This window comes from Phoenix dactylifera, chromosome 8, assembly GCF_051530095.1.
Source record: "Phoenix dactylifera cultivar Ajwa chromosome 8, Ajwa_hap1_PhDact_Kaust_v1.1, whole genome shotgun sequence".
Taxonomy (NCBI): Eukaryota; Viridiplantae; Streptophyta; class Magnoliopsida; order Arecales; family Arecaceae; genus Phoenix; species Phoenix dactylifera.
The window spans coordinates 25,732,669-25,751,380 of record NC_143197.1 but is presented as its reverse complement, the minus strand read 5'-3'; the positions used below and the strand labels follow the sequence as shown (position 1 = coordinate 25,751,380).

Here is an 18,712-nt window from a genome sequence, read left to right as displayed (position 1 = left end):
TCAAAATTTCACTTCAATTAGACAAGCCAAATTCACATGTTTTATTACTATTAAAATATAATTAATTTTATCATCTTAGAAGCCAAAGTAGTCAAAAAATAAATTACTATCAGAGATATGGCATCATGCCCCTAAATCAGATTGGTCAAATGGGAATGCCCGATTGCTTGGGTCGGTCCGAGTAAGATGAACTTAATTGGTCATGTTTAAATATGATTTAGGTGACTCAAAGAAGATCAATAGTGGCTGAATTTCAAAAAGATCTGGCAAGGGCTGAGACAATGGGTGGGTCTACTGTGCAAATATCGGAGTGGTTAAAGGCCTCCACACTAGATCAACGTGGATTTGAGAAAAAAAAATCAAGGCTTACACTAAGATCCTTGAGCCTACCTAGAGAGAGAGAGGGAGAAAAGAGAATCTTAGTCGGGGTTAAATCAGAGATCTAGTATGGTCTTGGTTGTTAATGGCACTGATCGTCCTTACATCTAATCTACAGGCCAAAAAGAAAATAACAACCAAAAAAGTATATTAATTTTTAAATAAATAAATAAATAAATAAGGATAAAATAAGAAGAAAAAGAAGAAATAATAAGAGGAAGAAAATGGAAAGAAAGAGAGGGAAGAGGAGAGGAAAGAGGAAAAAGGTTAGGGTGATGCCGGAGATCCAGCAACACGGCGCCGGGAAGCCACCAGCGGTGGCGACAACTATGGCGGCGACCGGTAGAGGTGGCAAGACCGAGAAGGACTCAATTTGGCTCAAAAGCAAAAAAATGGAGGCTCAAATTTGGGCTCACTCATCTTGTAATCATATGAAGGAGGTGAGGGGGTTACTAAGGGCGGTGACAATGATGGAGCTCAACCGAAGAAGGTGGTTTCCAACGAGTTTTTTAATGGAAAGGCTCAGAACAGGAGAAATAGGACAGCAAAGAACTTCTAGAGAGGGAAGACAAGAGTTCGGCGACAGCACTCAGCTGAGGTGGTGCAGTAGCCACAAGATAAAAAAGAGAAAAGGGGAGGAGAGCTTTTTGAGGTAAATCGAGTAGAGGGGACTCAAAAATTTATATGATCTTTGGAAGAGGTGATAAGCTCGAATTGAGAGCGACCGTTCGCCAGTAGCGGTAGCCCCTAACGACAACCGGCCGTTCGCACCGGTCCAACGAATCCTTAGTGGCCATGATTGAGATAGCCTTATCCCAACCGCCCAGGGATTGGGCAGAGGAGGAACAGAACATCCTCCTTTATTTCAATCTTTTTTTTTTTTTTTTTTTTTTTTTTTTTTGCAGTTTTCGATTGACATCGGTGGGCATTGCTGACTTTAATCTAGAATGGGCCTAATTGGGCCGATTGTCACAGGAACATGGCCCAAAAACTTGTTTTGTCTCAACAAGAAACGGAAGATTTACTATGCCAAATCAATAAAACTAAAGTGGAGAGTCCTACATCAACTCAACTAAAAGCATATGCCTATAGGATCCAGTAAACATAAGTAAGAATTTGAATGAATATTACCATACATACTATTAAAAATCCAATCTTAAGGTCTCTAATCCATCGGGTTTTAATTCAATTCAGCCTTGCGTATATGTAAGAAGGGAACAATCCATGGACAACGTAATAAACTGCCAGGACCAAAAGAGCTCAACCTGGAATTTGCAAGCTTCAACAACTATATGAGTTTTAAAGTAGATGTTGGACAGGAGATGGACAGATTCCTGAAGCACTAAGTCCAAGAAAATTCAAGCTAGAAGGTTCACCATACATGCTGCAATATCATATGGCATAATTTTACAACCAAAGTTAATAAGAAAGTGAAGCCCTACAATTCATTGAAGGATCATTGAAGGAGATGGACAGATTCCTGAAGCACCAAGTCCAAGAAAATTCAAGCTAGAAGGTTCACCAGACATGCTGCGATATCATATGGCATAATTTTACAACCAAAGTTAATAAGAAAGTGAAGCCCTACAATTCATTGAAGGTCAAAACCAATCCTCGCTCCAAACTTGAACAAATATAAATATGTGGCACGGTTAGCTTTCTACATTGCCAAATTCATGAGGCCGAGGAAAACCTGACGATCTGAGCATCATTACCTAAGCCTCCCTCCCCAACACCAACACAAAAAAAAGAAAAAGAAAAAAGAAAAGGAAAAAAATGGGGGGAAAGGAAACAGGTCCCCACTCCCTCTTTCCCACTTCATGGGAAAAGTAATTTGCATCCAAGATCCAGAATGCCCATGATATATAAAATTACAGAGCTAGTCAAAAAGCCCACTATGTGAAAAGTAACCAAAGTCTATAGAGTCCAATCATTTTTTGTGGAGGAGAATTGTTGAAGGATAACCGAATCATATTTTGCTCTCAACTAACATTCAAAATCAGGATATTTTTGTATAGCACCTTACATTTAGGGATTTATCAAGAAATTATCTCTCCTTAAAAATCAATAAGACTATCATCAAGCTGATTATTCTTTTTGCCCCTTCTAATGTACTTTTCATTATAGTCCCTCATAAAGCCCATCTAATACACACACAAAAAAGTTATATATAAAACAAACACACAAAATATGCAAACACAGTCAGTCTCTCTCTCTCTCTGTGTGTGTGTGTGTGTGTTTCATCCATGGAAAAGAAGACACAAAGTCCCTTATTTCATCCCAGCGTGAAGAAGACAAAGGGACTTTCTTTCCCAATGTCTCGCCCAGCAAGAAGAAATAGGGCAAAAAGAGGAAGAAGAGGATGAGACTTAATGTGGAAGAGATCAGGTAACCTCAAGCCACTGAAACCCGATTATGTCGAATCACTCTTCTTTTCTGGAACAAAAATCTGCATTTTGTTTTCTTTTCAGCCTCTTACGACATTGTCGGATAGGCTGGATTAATGGCTGGGACAACTATGCTAGTTCATGGAGATGTGCCTTTGCATGCGCTTGGGCTTGGGCAAAGGGTGAGCAACTGAAGCACCTCTCCTATGCTTGACTAAAGGAGCCTTGCCTTGAAGGAGGCAGTGATATGTTCTAACCTCCAAAACTGGAAGGTGATGCTGGTAAGGGCTCTGACGTCTTCGTATGAATCTGAAGGTAGAGGAGTTACGCCAAGAAGGGTGGAGCAATTGAGCCCATGTTGGTGGTTTGATAGTGGTGATGATCTTGAGTTTGATCCTTGGAATGGATAGAGATCTTGTTAAGGTGCCTCTTATCACTACAAGAAGCTAGATAGTGCTGGACATGACTTGACATAAGATGACCACCATGAATGAAAGTAAGAGGCCCATGAATAGGAAGAGACGCATGAAAGAAAAGGCCCAACTATCCCAAATGAAAGAAACCCATGAATTATCAGATCCCATGCATGCCTTCCACACCTTGGCTAGTTTGGGTGGTCCAAAGGGAGGAAGCATGTGATATAAAGCTATGAAACAGCAAAGGAGGAACGAGACAGGACAAGTGGCTGCAGAAGGAGATGACAAGGACATGACAGAGAGCTACTCTCCCAATGTAGGTCTTAGTGTCAAAGTAGTTGTAGCTGACAAGAGCTTAGTAGTTTAGTTATTGGAAGTGGATCAGGAGCCGATATGAGGAAGCAGGTCTTTGGAAAAAAATTATAACACTTAGGAACATAAGAAAAATCTAATTTCATTTTTTGTTTGATTTATCTCTAACAGCATGCCCTACACAAGATTGAATTATGTTATTTTTTAGAGCTGCCTTGAGTAATTTAATTTGCCTAGGATATAAGAATTATGGAACTATGGAAACCACCTTCAAGAAAGAATTCAAAAGACCCAAGCAAAGCAAACCAACAAGATGCACAAAAAGATCCGATCCATATTCATATAAACCAAGAGATAATCCATCTCATAATATGAATTATTAATCAACCAAATACAAAGCTATGAAAGTCACGATATCCACACATTTGAACTTTTCACTGTGTATCCCTTAAAACATGCAATTCCTAAGACTTCAATGAACTCCTAAAAGCAATCCGTATAAATTGATACAATCAAGAACAAAGAGGATACAAATCCTCCAATTTCACATATTCAACAGAGAATCAGAAACTCAACCAAAATTTCAAAACCCTAAAAGCTGTATATGCAACCTTATTATAATTTTAAAAAACCTACATGAAGAAAAACATATCTGAATATAAATTCATACATACAAACCATCCAAAAGTCGGTCCATGGCATAGGATGAAACAAATACCAACAGAAAAGTCATCAAATCCACTAACGATTCGATTTTTTTTTTAATAAAAGCATTCCAATCATACAAGTTCGTTCTAGTGATATAAAAGTCTCCTCTTTAGAGCAAGACACATCTCAAGAAACCCCGATATGCAACCTGTTCTGGGTTCGAGTGTGATGTTTACTTATCTTTGGAAGACAAGCCGTATTTCTCCTGCATGCGGGCGAGCTCGTCCTCCTTCTTCTTCTGGTCGACCTTCTTGGACATCTTGGCCTGCTGGTAGTAGAGGACGATGAGGTAGCGGTTCGCGACGTTGAAACCGGAGAGGTGGTCGACGGCGGTCTTGGCGTCGTAGATGTCCTCGTAGACGACAAAGGCGGTGCCCCGGGTGTCCTTGTTCGTCCCGATCCGGATCTGGCGGATGGCGCCGTACTTACCGAAGATGTCGTACATCTCCTCGCTAGAGATGTTGAACGGCAGGTTCCGCACGTACAGCACCCGGTTCACCTCCGGCGGCAGCCGCGTGTTCCCCTTCCGCAGGCTGATCGTCGCCATCTATCTCCTCTTCCGGCGATCTCCGGAGCTAGGGTTAGGGCTAGGCTTCCGACGAGGAGAGAGAGAGGGTTGGGGTTTCTACTCGAATTTCCAAGCTTTTTCGTAAGAGATTTGGTGGTCTCGGGGGACCAGGATTCAGCGGATGGTCGATGGTCGATGGTCGATGGTCGAGATAAGAGAGAGCGAGGCGGTCAAGTTGGGCCTGTGTGAGTCTTATACAGGGAACAGAAATTTGTGGTGATGGATCTCGTGGACCGTCTTATATGGGCTCGGCCTGTTACTGCTATGGTACTACTTGTGCCCCCCTTTTAAAGGGTCATGGTAATAATTCTCCTAACCAGTTTTGTTAACGGGCAGTAAAATAAAAATCTAATAAATAATCAAAAGACTTCATATTTTCGTTATTAAAATTAAGGAGGGATAATAAGCTGGAAGGAGCCCTTTTTTTTTTTGCCTTCCTTTCCCTTTTTTTCAATTTTTTTTGGGGGTAGAAAAAAGAAGCCACTTTTTTTTTTTTTGCTTTAAAAATGGAAAGGGGGAGGAAAGTACAAGCCCACCCTCGCGTAGCAGCCTCCCCTGGGCCCCTACCCCGCCAGGAAAATGTTCGATACCGGCAAAAATGACGATGTGTTGGGCACCCCGGCCGGTTTTACTCATATCCTCCCCACCCATGGGCCTGGCTCGGTTACCCCTCTGGGCTCCGGCACGAAAACTACATGTGCGTGCAGAAAAGAAGCCACCTTTGGAGGTGGACTAAAGTGCTGAATCATGAAGTACAAGAAAATTGAACTAGATAGACCTTGTTCAAGCAATTTTTTCACTTGATTGTTACAGGTTAGTCTAGTAGCTCAATATAATGAAGATATTCCTTCACATAAGGAAAGGAGCATATTGAAGCCCCCATACAATTTGTAGTATCCTTCCTGTCCTCACTTGTATTCATTTTGAAGGCTTCTGGCTTAATTTAGAGCTTTATAAGTAGGCAGATGCATAGACACAAACATAGCCAAAAAATTTCACAAGAACTTGTCCAACATGCTATATTTCACTGTTACATTCAGAGCACATATCTCATCTATAAATTTGTTCGCATACACAAATGTAATGTCGAGTGCTTACATATATACAGACATTTCATAGAAACATTATGATTTGCTTGATTATCTCGGCATTAAACATAGCACATCTAATGCACACAATCTCCTAACGACAGCTTCCATTTATACATGCACCTTGTTTGTAATCATCTTCTTTTATTGATATTTAACTAGAAGATAATTAGGCAATATAAGCTCAGGCTGCAGCTTGCGCCCGCAAAACAGGAGCACGAAGGGAAGCCAGATATGCAGCATCTGCCTTCTCAACCCCATCAAAGAGATAACCATAAGGTTCCATCCTGACGTACCTGCCAGAACCAGGCACAATGTTCAGTGTGCCATCTTCCCAGACTATTCGTCCTCCTGAAATTGTCACTTCTACTTTACCCTGCACCAACAATGGCATGACAAGTCAGCATAGTAATGATTGTTAGAAAGGTTTTAGCAAGTGCAGGGTAAATTTAGGTTTGCTTAGTTGCTAGTAATTGAAGTTTTCGGAGTAAGAAGAGCTGAAAGGAGCTGGAACTTCAGCAACTCCAGTTATACTACAAAATTTACTTTCACAAATGCCTCCAAGGCCTCAGCTGAGCTTTTGCAACAAAGCCTGTGGGGATTCTAGCCATAGGTCAAGTTTGAGCATTTATGCTGATTATCAAAGTTGGAATTACATGAAACCATAACAAAACCCATGATCTAAATTACAGGGATACTAGGAAAAAATTTTAAATATGTGGATCCTCATATCTTTCATACACATGCTCAACTATGCTAAAAAAGCATTAGAAAACTTACTGTACTGGCAATTCAACATTAATCTCTCTCTCTCTCTCTCTCTCAATCTCTCAATCTCTCTCTCTGCTAAGAAAAACAAAAGAGAAACTGAAAATACTGAGATCAATATTTTTCTCTTAACATCTCTCTCTCTCTCTCTCTCTCTCTCTCTTCTCTCTCTCTGCTAGGAAAAACAAAGGAGAAACTGAAGTAGTGACATCAATATTTTCCTCTTAACATATATCTGTTCAAGCTTGCAGAATGCTAAAGAAACTACAGAAATGAAGGAACTAACATGAGGTTCTTAAAAAGTTACGTTGGATACTGTATCTACTGAATTTACCCAGACAAGTATCAATGCTCAACTACAAACAACACTACCTTTCCTGTCCTCCCATCATACACATTTGTATCAGATCTAGAATGATGAGAAGCAGCAGCTACTTTGAAGCTTGCATTAGGGTTTAGTATAATTATATCAGCATCAGATCCTTCCAGTATTGCTCCTTTTCTTGGGTATATATTGAAAATTCTAGCACTGCAATAGTATAACATTAAACAGTTAGAGCTATCATGTCGATCTATGCAAGTACAAACATATTATATGAAGGATCTGGATATAACTCTATCAAGGATCTGGAAAGTATATTTTAGCTGGATTTGGTGTGAATCCCGAACTTTCGAATATTCAAACATGACTAAGAGAATAGCAAAATTTACAATGCCAGGAACATGTCATGTTTATGACATACCATTCGGTGCTTGTTATCCGCACATAATCTGTAACAGATATTTGGCCAGACACCTAGAGCAACACCAAAAGTCAATAAAAAAACACATCAACTGCTGGCACAAAATATGTAATGACAAATATATCATTATGAAATCAGCTGTCACTAGTTTGCAGCTTACCACCATTGTATCCCAAATTAAATGCATCCTTTCCTCTATACCTGAGATTCGGTTCATAGTGATGGAATAACAGTATTAGATATCTTTACTAAAATAGGCATGGAATTTGCTTTTCCAGTTACCTAATTCTTAGGCATACCATTGACACCATTAGGAATTTTCCGGAAGTCATCAAAACCAAAAGCTTTCTGTGTAGAGTTGAAGGTGCAATGGTCAGTTCCTACAAGCTGCAAAACACCAGAATGATCTTTCAGGAGTCCTTCAATCATTTAATTCAATGGATACAACACAAACAACAGGATCAGCATGAAGTAATTGAAAGAAAAGGCAACAAAAGATAATGGATATTTGCGTTAGAGGAAACTGGCAGTATCTTTTGTCCAAATTTGAAGTTTTCAGCAGAAGATCAAATCATTTAGAGAAAATATGAAAATTACAAGTTATGTACTGAAATCTATATGATTGCCAATATGTCTATATCCTACCACTCGCACAAACTCCAAAGGAGAAAAAAAGCCAAAAATCATACTACTCAAGTGTTTAAATAAATATAATGCACAACCCAAATGCGCCTAGTGTCCTAGGCACGTGAGTACCACAAAACCGGTAACACACTACCTGCAGAATTCCTCTTGAAAGTGCAGATTGAAGGGCTTTATCATGTCCTGCTTTCCTTATCGGGGGACTCATTACATATCTAAAAGATGAAATATGACCATTATAAACAGCACTGCTATAAATCTTAAGGACAAAACAAGGAAGAAAAAGGTATAAATTCTTGCTTTGCAGCAGTAGTAAAATCAGGATCCCAAAGCCAAGAATCATCAAGTACTAGACCAGAAACTACAGGTTCGCCGATGACCCTTTGCCCTGCAAAATAAAATTCAATAGAAGCGTTAAAGACTTAATTCACATCATTTAAAAAAATTATCAGTTTAATCATTAATGCATAATAAACTGTTTGCTGCCAAAGAACAAACTCGAGCAATTATTGGAACAACAGAAGTGTATATACTGCAGCTTACAAATAAATTATAATGAGGGATCTATAGCAACGTACATGACAAACTCAATTCATTTAAGGAGTAAAGCTATTATAGGACATTGTAATGAACAATTATTGGCAAGAACTACTAAAGAAAAAGAATACATGTTTTGTAGAAACAAATGTCAGCAAAAAGGATTTTGGAGTTTCGCTTCCACAGCATGTTCTTAAGGTTGAAGAACCATATATGAGATTATGGAAGAATATTGACACAAAGTGAAAAAAAAAAAACCAGAACTTTCACCTGCCACTTTTATTTCTGGAATGATATATCCCGTAAAGCCAAATCTGGGTCAACTGAACTACAATGAATTAACTTGTTCATAACCAACAATGCATGATGCATCGTTGTGGGGTCAACATGAGGGTCAAGAAGTCATAAATTTTGGAGACTTGTGGAACGTCAAACCCCAAGCTCTGTTTTACTTACTCTATCCATCCAGTTACTTTCCAATAATGCATTTTCTGATTTCCCAACTATGAGATGAACAGTTGCTAAATACAATCTTTCATCTGCATCTTATTGCTGTCCTCTCGAATACTTGCAACAGAAAAATCTTTATAAGTGGCCTCATTATTGTAACAACCCAGGACCTCACCCAAAATAGCTAGCTGGAAGTTATTATTTGGGTTCCTTGATCCTGTATAAGTACCCAAGATCTACCCAGCGAATAACCGATGTGGGACTAAACACATGCCCGCACGGGTCCTCACATACTCCCCCCGTTCAAGCCCTGACGTCCTCATCAGGCTAAGGGTTCATATCTATTCAAATCAAATCAAGAACACCACGATTGGCCCGTGGTCAGCCCCAATGGATCCGTGCTGCAGTGTCCCCTAGTCTACATAGGTTATGGGCCGGGTCCGCTCTGATACCATTTGTAACAACCCAAGACCTCATCCAAAATGGCTAGTCAGAAGTTATTATTTGGGTTCCTTAATCCTGTATTAGTACCCAAGATCTGTCCAGCGAATAACCGATGTGGGACTAAACACACACCTACACGGGCTCTCACAATTATCATATTCTGGAACAAAGCTACCATTGTAGGCTTGAGAACCTGGTATTGTGCAAGAATGTGTAGTTACTTCATATGCGTCATCTATGTCTCTTTGACTAATTATGTATGTCTCTTTAACCAAATAACCACAGCCATGTAAACCAAATTTAGTCCGTCACATGAAGAATAGCAAATTATACGGCCCTTTTGATAGCTTTGAATAAAAGCCACTAAGTGATACGATGTTGGCATTACTTCAACTGTCTATAAATACCAATGTGCAACAATTTGCCTGGTGCCGAAATACTTATGCATTTTCAATTTCCGCCATGCTACAGTTAGTAAACATTTCTTTTTCCCTATTCCATCTTAATTATCAACACTTTCTTAAAATTTTTCTTTCTCATGTCCTTCCACATGATTACTGCATAACAACAGTCTCCCCTATTCTCTGCAATCCGCATCCAAGATGTGCGCTGGTGTTGCTGCCTCATTGATAAGCATCAGATATGTTTGTCTTCCTAGCCAACTTTTGTTTTGTGACACTAGTTCTACATGGTTGTTTCCCTTTCTGGTCATACTAGACACTGCTTTAAACTAGGAAGCACATGAAGCATATTAAATGCAGGCTGAGCTATAGCAGACCCAATGTTTTGAAACCTGCAAATAGCATGATCTAAGGCAGATTAAATAATTCCAAGCAATTTTACATAAAATGGGAAGCCAATAACCAGCCTAAAAGCTGCTCAAAGTTACAAGAAACAGCACCTTTTTGAACCTTTAATTACATTATAGAACACTTAATGAAAAACCTTTTTTAGCAGCCCTAATTGGATTTATACTGTGACTAAGGTAGAACTGAGTTTCTGGCACCACTTAAATGACATGGTTGGACCCACGACAGCAAAAGAGAATCAATGGGATCTTTCTTTCATGTGCCACTACATGAGATCTGTTGTAAAAGCACCTTTGAACTATGTGAAACAATAATAAGTTCAAGTATCACTAGAACCAATCAATGCAGCAATAATCTTAATGCTAAAGATAAATTTTTTACCTCCTTCTCAGTCTTGATTTTGCAGATGAAGAAACTGGAGGAGCGCTGAAGAAGATACTGATAGAGGAGCTTTACAATTCTTGAACTTCACTTATGATACATGTTAAGGATCGTCACAAATAAATAGAATTCACACCTCCACTCACCAACTCACATGACTCCCTCCTCTCTCTGTCTCTCTCACTAGCCTCTTTAGGAGTCAAATGCCTTTGGTACAAGTATTTAAAGAGATTGGACTTCCATATTAGCTTGGGCAAATATTTCCAACTGGAGCTCTGTATTCCTTGCCAATTATCACAGTCCACAAATATTGTAGGTTGGCTAAAACTTATCCTAGTATAAAAAGGGCTGGAGTCCATGCTTTCACTAATTAATCAATAGCTACTTTTGTTTTTCGCAAAATGTTGAAAACTATACATATGCATTTCTGTAAATATAAAAAAGGATATATAATCGATGTCCAATCCAACAAAGTATTCCTTGAGTGAGATAATTACAATTAGCCATTTCAAATCATTTGTGATATGTACTTCATTTTGGTTTTTGCCTATAGCATGTGCCCTACCAAGTCCATAGGGACAGACACTCAATTTCCCATTGCACAATCTTAAGTTTTATAACTATGAAGTTTTATAACTTTCAGGGTAGGTCTCTCATGGCTTCCCGGTTTCATTGCAAGTCCTACTCTTGCCCAAACTTGCCTTGGTCAGGACTTCAGCTCAGCACTAACTCATTGAGGATTAATGTCATGATCGAGTCTTATAAAGCCAGCCCATAAAGATGTGATATCACATACTGGTTGAAGTTGTCTTAAATATTTACAATCTCACAAAATATAGGTTGGGCAGGAAGCATCAAAATGTGCATACATGCCAATATATGCCCCTCTCTCCCCTCCCCTTCTCCTCCCAGCATGAAAACACACAAGGTCTAGATAATGTGTTTTGATCATAGCATATCTTGAAATTTTATTGATTTTATTGTTAGACACAATAAAATGTAGCATCAATAGTATCAGACATCTCTACTTCAACTACGTAACTTTATTAGTTAGTGAATATTACTCTCACAGAGATACCTGTCTACTGCAACAATTGTGACATTTTCCAACTAATGCTAAAACATATTGCAACTTAAAGGTATAGAACCACATTTTATGTCAAAAGATATACTAAATGCATTAAGAATATTATAAAAAGAAAAAAAATTCAAAACATGTCACCTGCTTTTCTAGCCTTCGCAATCTCCTCCATGGCATCGATGCTCATCACATGAACCACGTATAAGGGTGTATTGACAAAACTTGCCAAATGAATAGCTCTTGCAGTTGCTTCTCCTTCCAACTGCATAAGAATCAACTTAAATCACAAATTACTGCAGCACTAATGAACCAGAGAGAATAGTTCATTAACTGAATGGTTGTATACTTATCCCATGTGGTAGCAACAGGAATGACATTGGAACTGATAGGCTAGCAAACACGTCTTTTATAATTACCTCTAGTCAGTATACTATTATATTTGTATGTGCATGCTTATAAAGTTCTATGGTGATCACTACACTAGGTTGCAGAAGGGACAAACATTATGATGTTCAAATGCAGAAGAACAGAATACAGCATTAAAGATTACACATAAGTATCATACATGCTAACAGCTATATCAACATATGTATGTGGCAATGTATATATTGAAGCAACAGAAATTCTTGAAGACAACCGAAGCAACAGTAAAATCAAGAGAAGGATAAAAGCTACATACAAATAGCAATAGTCAAATGGAAAAACACCCTAAGACTTACTAGATAACTTGAAAATAAAATCAAAGTTACTACTAATATGGTACAGTAAAAAAAGACAAGTTTGAGAATCACCACTGGAGGCCTTGAAAGAGCATGTCCCTCCGGACCTGTTATGCCAAGATCTATCATTCTTTTTTGTCCTTCAGCAACACCATCTCCATTTTCTGCATGAACCATGGCCAATGCACCAAGAGACTTGCATTTTTTCAAGCCTTGAATTAAAAGCTCATCGTTGACCATCAATGATCCTTTGTATGCCATAAAGAATTTAAAAGAGTTGATCCCTGATATTAGTGTTAGAAGATTTTAAGAAGGGCCATTATGATAAAAATACTACAGCCAGATTAAGCTGCTTTTGGATGAACATTCAAAATAAAACTTAGGAATTAATCAGAATAATCTTCCATGGTGTAGCGTAAATTACAGACCATTCTCTTTAACCATTAGCTCCATTTCTTTTGCAACTTCTTCATCCCATTTTGTGATGGCCATATGAAAACCGTAGTCCATTACTGCCTTTTTTGCCTTGTTTTTATAGGATTCAAAACCCACAGATAAACTTCCCTTAACTGGTATAACAAAATCAATGTGCATGGTTGTTCCCCCTGCTAATGCAGCAGCCTGACCAGTTAAAAAATCATCTATTGTCACAGTTCCCATAAACTCCATCTCTAGGTGAGTGTGAGGATCAATCCCGCCTGTTCACAGAAGACCCTGTAGTTATCATCTTCTTATAGATAGAAATTCAAAAGCAATGACATAAAAAATATGGTTTCTCTGTATAATAAATTTTAACAGACCTGGCATGACATACTTCCCAGTTGCATCAAGTATTTTCACATCATCCCCAACCTGTGGTAAAGATTCAGATGCATATTTATTGTAACAACAACCCATGGGGAAAGAAGAAAGAATTGCCTCTAAAGGAATTATGGGTTTCTCATGTAAAATAGCTGCTTTTCAGTACAACCAAATTAGAATTAAAAATGATTGTCTGTCACAGTAAGATTAGTAGCACACTCAAGGTTGCTAAGCTGTAAGTTTAATAGAATGAGAAAACATGGAGTTAGAATTGGCGGTATTCAAAAATGGTTAAGATTTAGGAGTATATGGTTTAAAATACATGCAAGTAGACTGGGGAGAGTGCAACATGGATTGGGCTCAATCCCAAGCTGCCCCGACACAACCTGCTCATTGGGTGGGGATGGGTTGAAATTTTATAAACTTGGGTTGGGAATGAGCTCAAAAATCCCATCCTAACTCTTGGTTGGGTTGGGTTATAGTTGACTTTCAACCCAACCCGAACTCAATCTGGACCCAACCCTACCCGATTCAACCCAATATATAAATTAACAAATCATACATAATTTATATTTATAATTATGTTTTATATTGATCATTTACATGTTTTATTTAGCTATATACTTGGCCTTATTAAATTATGCCCAAATGTGCTATTAAAATTGATGAATGATTGAAGCCACAATCAAACAACAATTAATCTAATAAAATTATCCCAAACATTTTACCAATTTAACTTTCTTATTCAACCCAATCCTTTTATATTAACATGACCTAGCCTGAGCTAATCTGACTAGCCAAACCCTACTCGAATTTAGCTTAAGATGTTTGAGTTGGATTGGACTAAAGAAATCCCAACTTGAGATTAGGTTGGATTGGTTGGGAGATATTAAAGGTTGGGTTAGGTTAGGGTTTGCCCTCAACCCAACCCAACCTACTTGAGTCACAGCCATAGGAAGAAGGTGTGTAAACAAATCAAGCTTGCGCAAGCTATGCTTCCTACAAACTTGGTCCATTTTGTAATTGAGCTAGCTTGAGCCAACTCATTTAATTCTAAGCAAAATTCAAGTTGCTCGTAAACAGCTCATTAAAGAGATCCACTAGCATAATATCTTAATATTATAGTTAAATACATTCTTTTGTATATAAATTATATTAATTGTTAATAATTATAAGAAAAAATATTTTTTAATCTATATAATGTATATCAATAATTATTTATTTCTATTTAAAGCTTAATCAAGCTGAGCTCAAGCAAGCTGGGACAAGCTCTAGCTCAGCTTATTTACTAATTGAGCAAGCCAAACTCGAGCTGCTCACAAAAAACTCATTTGTTCGAGAACCCTAGATGGAAAGAAGGGAGAAGAATATTGATCCACTAGCCATCCTCCCCAGAGAAATCAGCCTCCAAGCTTCCATTTTGTTCCTCTTTTTTCCCTTGTTTTCAATTACCAGAAGCAGGAAACAGGTATAAGTTCATGTACTAAATATCCATAATTTTAGGTCCCGCATGGTGTTGCTTCTCTTTTCTGTTTTTGTTTTCAAAAGTTCAAGAAGAAAGTTGAACTAGAATGAACAGATATTATGATGAAACCCTTTTGTTCTTAAATTATTCGTTTGGCAGCAAAGATTTATTGCTTTCAGAAAAAGTGAAAACAGAAAGCAAGACATGGCAGAGGTTTGGTGCAAATTTCCTGTCCAACATCAATCTCCATGCGGTATTTTACTTATTTGCAGGAAATCAAAAATACAAAAACAACAACAATACTAAACAGGCCCTTATTTAATTCATACAACGAGGTTACCAAAAACACTGCAAGCACAGCATCAACAATGGAGACCGAGATTTATTTTTAACTTATTATGAAGGATACTAAGGAGATAACTTTGTGTGTGAGAGAGAGAGCAAGCCAGGATCATGCTGGCTTCTAGTACTCAGGACAAGCAACTATTCGTGGAAAACTTAATTTAAAAAATAAATCTAAAAAGATTAAATTTGACCTTCCAATATTGCGAATTTCACATAGATTACACGAGTAGTGCCATCCAATTAAACAAGAGACATATCAAAGAACGAAGGATTTTATCATCTAAAACTGACCTTGATATCAGGTCTCACAGAAACAATGATCCCGTCCTCGATGTACACATCGGCGACCTCCTTGTGATGAGCGTTCACTACGGTTCCTCCTTTGATCAAAATCTTCGTAAGGGACCAACCACACTCCGAATCGCTTGCGACGGCACAGTACTACGCAAAACCCACCAAAATTCATCAGGATCGCTAGAATTAGATCATAAAACAAAAGATTGGAATCTTAGAACCGGTTAGGGTTCTCGGAAGTGCTCACGCCTTGCATCTGATTCAGTTCGGAGATCGAGCGAGGGATGGAGAGGAGGAGGAGAAGAAGGAAGAGATCGAGGACGAACGATCGGCTGATCGATACGATGGATTTCGTCTCTCTCGACGTCTGCCATGGGAGGTCGACTCCAAGTTCTACCGCCATGGATAGCAAGAAGAGGAGACCACGGAGAGAGCTTTTTTTTTTCCTCTTCGATGTTTTGGGTGATGACGCGGGTCGTTGTTTTGAAAACTCTTTGAGCTCTAAAATAACACTCCCTGTTTGGAATTTTATTACGAGAAGACCATCGCTAAGTCCCTCGTCGTTATCTTCTTACGTCAGGGGTAGTTTCGTACTTCAAGTTAGACTCCTCCTGTGATGACTAAGCTGGCCGGAATCTTCGATGACAAATGACCGTTAAATATGTTGACCCTCCAATAGATTGTAATGCGAAATAGAGAAAAAGTTTATTTATTTATTTTACTGAAACTGATGATTTTATACTGTTCAAATATAGCTATACCTAATAAAGTCAGAAAACAATAAATCTCAGAGCGCTCTAAGCAACTTCCACTTTTCGGTCTACAGAGTACTTTCCGAGTGACTGGCCATATAAGAGACCATCCTATCCGCAGCCCCGTTAGTCTCTCTGAACGCATGCTAGTTTATTCTCCTTCGAATATATTTCACTATTTAGACATACTTTTTGGTTATTTTCCAAACTGAGTTAGCTAAATTAGATCCCAGCCAAAACATATTACCAATATATTACTCCTAAAAACAAATAGAGCTGAATTAGCTAAATATTGTAGACTTAAATTTTTATAAATACAATATTTATAATTTTTAATAGCATTTATCTTGTATATCATGTTTTCTATAACAAAGTCAAAACAGTAATCTTTATGGATTGCTAATGCTCAAGGTTGATTTGGAGTTTATAGTTATTATTTATAATTTATAGTTATTTTTCTATTTTATTGAGTCAATGTACACATATCTCTTTCCCACTTTGGTTTCGGCGAGAGTCCATGCATTTGAAATTCAAAAAGACTCGCACTTAAATGATACATCCTTCTATAATAAGGCCCTATTTGGGAGAGCTTTTGGAGGGCCAAAAAGCACTTTCTGGCCCTCCAAAAGTACTTTTAGCTAAAAAATGGTGTTTGGTAAATTTTTCAAAAAGCTGTTTCAGCTTTTGCGGGAAGCTGAAAACAGCTTTTGGAGGGAAGCTCCAATTTGGAGCTTTGCGAAAACGCTGTTTTCAGCTTTTTCGCAAAGCTGTATTTTTGACCAAAATACCCCCATTTAAAAAAAAATTCCTCCCAAAAACCTCTCTCTCACCGTCTCTTCCTCTCCCACCCAACCCCACTCCCTTTCCCCCACCGCCGTACCCTCTTCCACTGCCCCGCCGTCGCACCCCCTCCCTCTCCCCCGCCCCCATGGTGGGGAGGTGCCGAAGAAGAGGAAGACGAGTGGTCTTCCCCTTCCCGCGGTCACCGCCGGCGATGATGCCCCTGTCACGGAAAGGCCCGGCGCCCTCCTCCTTCCCACGATGGGGAGGGGCCGAAGAACAGGAAGAAGAAGGGGGCGCCCTCCCCCTTCCTGCGGCCGCCGGCGGTCACAACCTGCCCCCCTCCCGCGTCCGCCACGGCCCGGTGCTGTCGGCCTCGCGGGAGGAGAGCATTTCCCAGGTGGCCAGCCGCGGCCGCCGAGACTGCCGCGGGCACTGCCGGCCACGGCCCGGCCCCGTCCCACGGCCGGCGGCGGCCCCGGCCCGGCCCCCTCCCGCGGCCGCAGCAGCCTGGCCCTCTTCCAGCGCCGCCGGCTGCGCGGGAGGAGAAGAAAGGAGAACGGGGGAGAGGAAGGAAGGAGAAGAAGAGAAGAAAAAAAGAAAAGAAAAGGAAAAAGAAAAAAAAGAAGAAAGGGAAAGGAAAAAAGAGAAGAAAAGATAATTTTAAAAATAAAAAATAAATAAATAAATAAATAAATATTTATATAAATGAATGAATGAATGAATAAATAAGATAATAAATAAATATATTTCAATATTATTAATTATTTACACTAATAATTATAATATTTTATACCTTTATTATTGTATTATACTATAAATATTATATTATATTACATTACATTATAATACATTATTATGTTATTTTAAATAATTTAATATTATGTTATATTATGAGAAATTAATTTATACTAATAATTATAATATTTTATACCTTTATTATTGTATTATACTATAAATATAATATATATTACATTATATTATAATACATTAATATGTTATGTTAAATAATTTAATATTATGTTATATTACCAAATATTAATTTACTCTAATAATTATATTACTATGCTATATTATAATAATATTTTTTTATATTACAAAAAATATTATATTATATTGTATATTTATGTATTAATATATGTTATGTTTTATTACGTTTTGTTGTATAATACTATGCAATGTCCTTTATGGTAATTTTGTCATACAAAAGTACTTTCTCAGTTTGTTTACCAAACACAAAACAAAGTACCACAGCACTTTACGAATGTAGTTACCAAACAGCAAACAGCTTTTTATAACAGCTCTACTTCAGACAGCTCTACTTCCAACAGCTCTACTGCCAACAGCTCCCCCAAACAGGGCCTAAGGGATTCTATAGTGCTGCTTTATGTGAAGAAGGTGCCGTTTCTGATTCTCTTCTTTCCTTTGCTTGCACCTCATCTTTCTTTCATTCCCGGATCCTCCCCGCGCCCCAAAATGCTATCATGCCTGTTTTCCCATCATCCACCCCATATCCAAAAGCCATTTGCTGAGAGAAAATAGAAGGGAGGAAGAAGAAGAAAATGTTGGATGTAGAAGCCAAATAAATCCCCTCATGCTTCACCAAGAAAAGAAAAGAAAGGAAAGGAAAAGTTGAATCCCCACAGTTTTTTTCTACCCAGCTCTGAATTCCGCAGCTAGATAAGAGCCTTAGGTTTTAGTTTCTTTTTGTTCCCATTGCCTATTCATGCCTTTACTTTGGTTCTTGTTGTCCTACTCTGCTGCTTATTGATATCTGCCACCTAATAGAACTCCCTTCTTAGACAACTGAAAGCAGTTTTCTATTATATTCAGCATCTTTTCTT

The 18,712-nt window shown here is 38.5% G+C and overlaps 2 protein-coding genes across 2 annotated transcripts; both read right to left on the bottom strand.

Moving 5' to 3' along the window:
• Nucleotides 1-4,130: 4,130 nt before the first annotated feature.
• Nucleotides 4,131-4,891, bottom strand: LOC103706221 (splicing factor 3B subunit 6-like protein). The gene has a single exon (XM_008790266.6). It carries the CDS (start codon nt 4,746-4,748, stop codon nt 4,374-4,376), a length of 375 nt encoding a protein of 124 aa, XP_008788488.1. The 5' UTR covers nt 4,749-4,891; the 3' UTR covers nt 4,131-4,373.
• An 871-nt stretch (nt 4,892-5,762) lies between these two features.
• Nucleotides 5,763-15,810, bottom strand: LOC103706222 (dihydropyrimidinase). Its single transcript, XM_008790267.6, has 13 exons — nt 15,584-15,810; nt 15,334-15,483; nt 13,232-13,283; nt 12,860-13,129; nt 12,504-12,715; nt 11,854-11,974; nt 8,311-8,398; nt 8,147-8,225; nt 7,668-7,755; nt 7,529-7,569; nt 7,369-7,421; nt 6,998-7,154; nt 5,763-6,233 (listed from the first exon to the last, which is right to left on the bottom strand). Exons 1-13 carry the CDS (start codon nt 15,737-15,739, stop codon nt 6,042-6,044), a joined length of 1,659 nt encoding a protein of 552 aa, XP_008788489.4. The 5' UTR covers nt 15,740-15,810; the 3' UTR covers nt 5,763-6,041.
• Nucleotides 15,811-18,712: the final 2,902 nt, after the last annotated feature.

Excerpts from the sequence above, each read along its gene's own strand:
- LOC103706221 (XM_008790266.6), bottom strand. The coding sequence starts at position 4,748 with ATGGCGACGATCAGCCTGCGGAAGGGGAACACGCGGCTGCCGCCGGAG.
- LOC103706222 (XM_008790267.6), bottom strand. The coding sequence starts at position 15,739 with ATGGCGGTAGAACTTGGAGTCGACCTCCCATGGCAGACGTCGAGAGAG. Across the intron at positions 12,716-12,859 it reads GCTAATGGTTAAAGAGAATG|GGATCAACTCTTTTAAATTC; the intron begins GTCTGTAATTTA and ends CACTAATATCAG. Across the intron at positions 11,975-12,503 it reads CTCTTTCAAGGCCTCCAGTG|TTGGAAGGAGAAGCAACTGC; the intron begins GTGATTCTCAAA and ends ATTCTTATGCAG.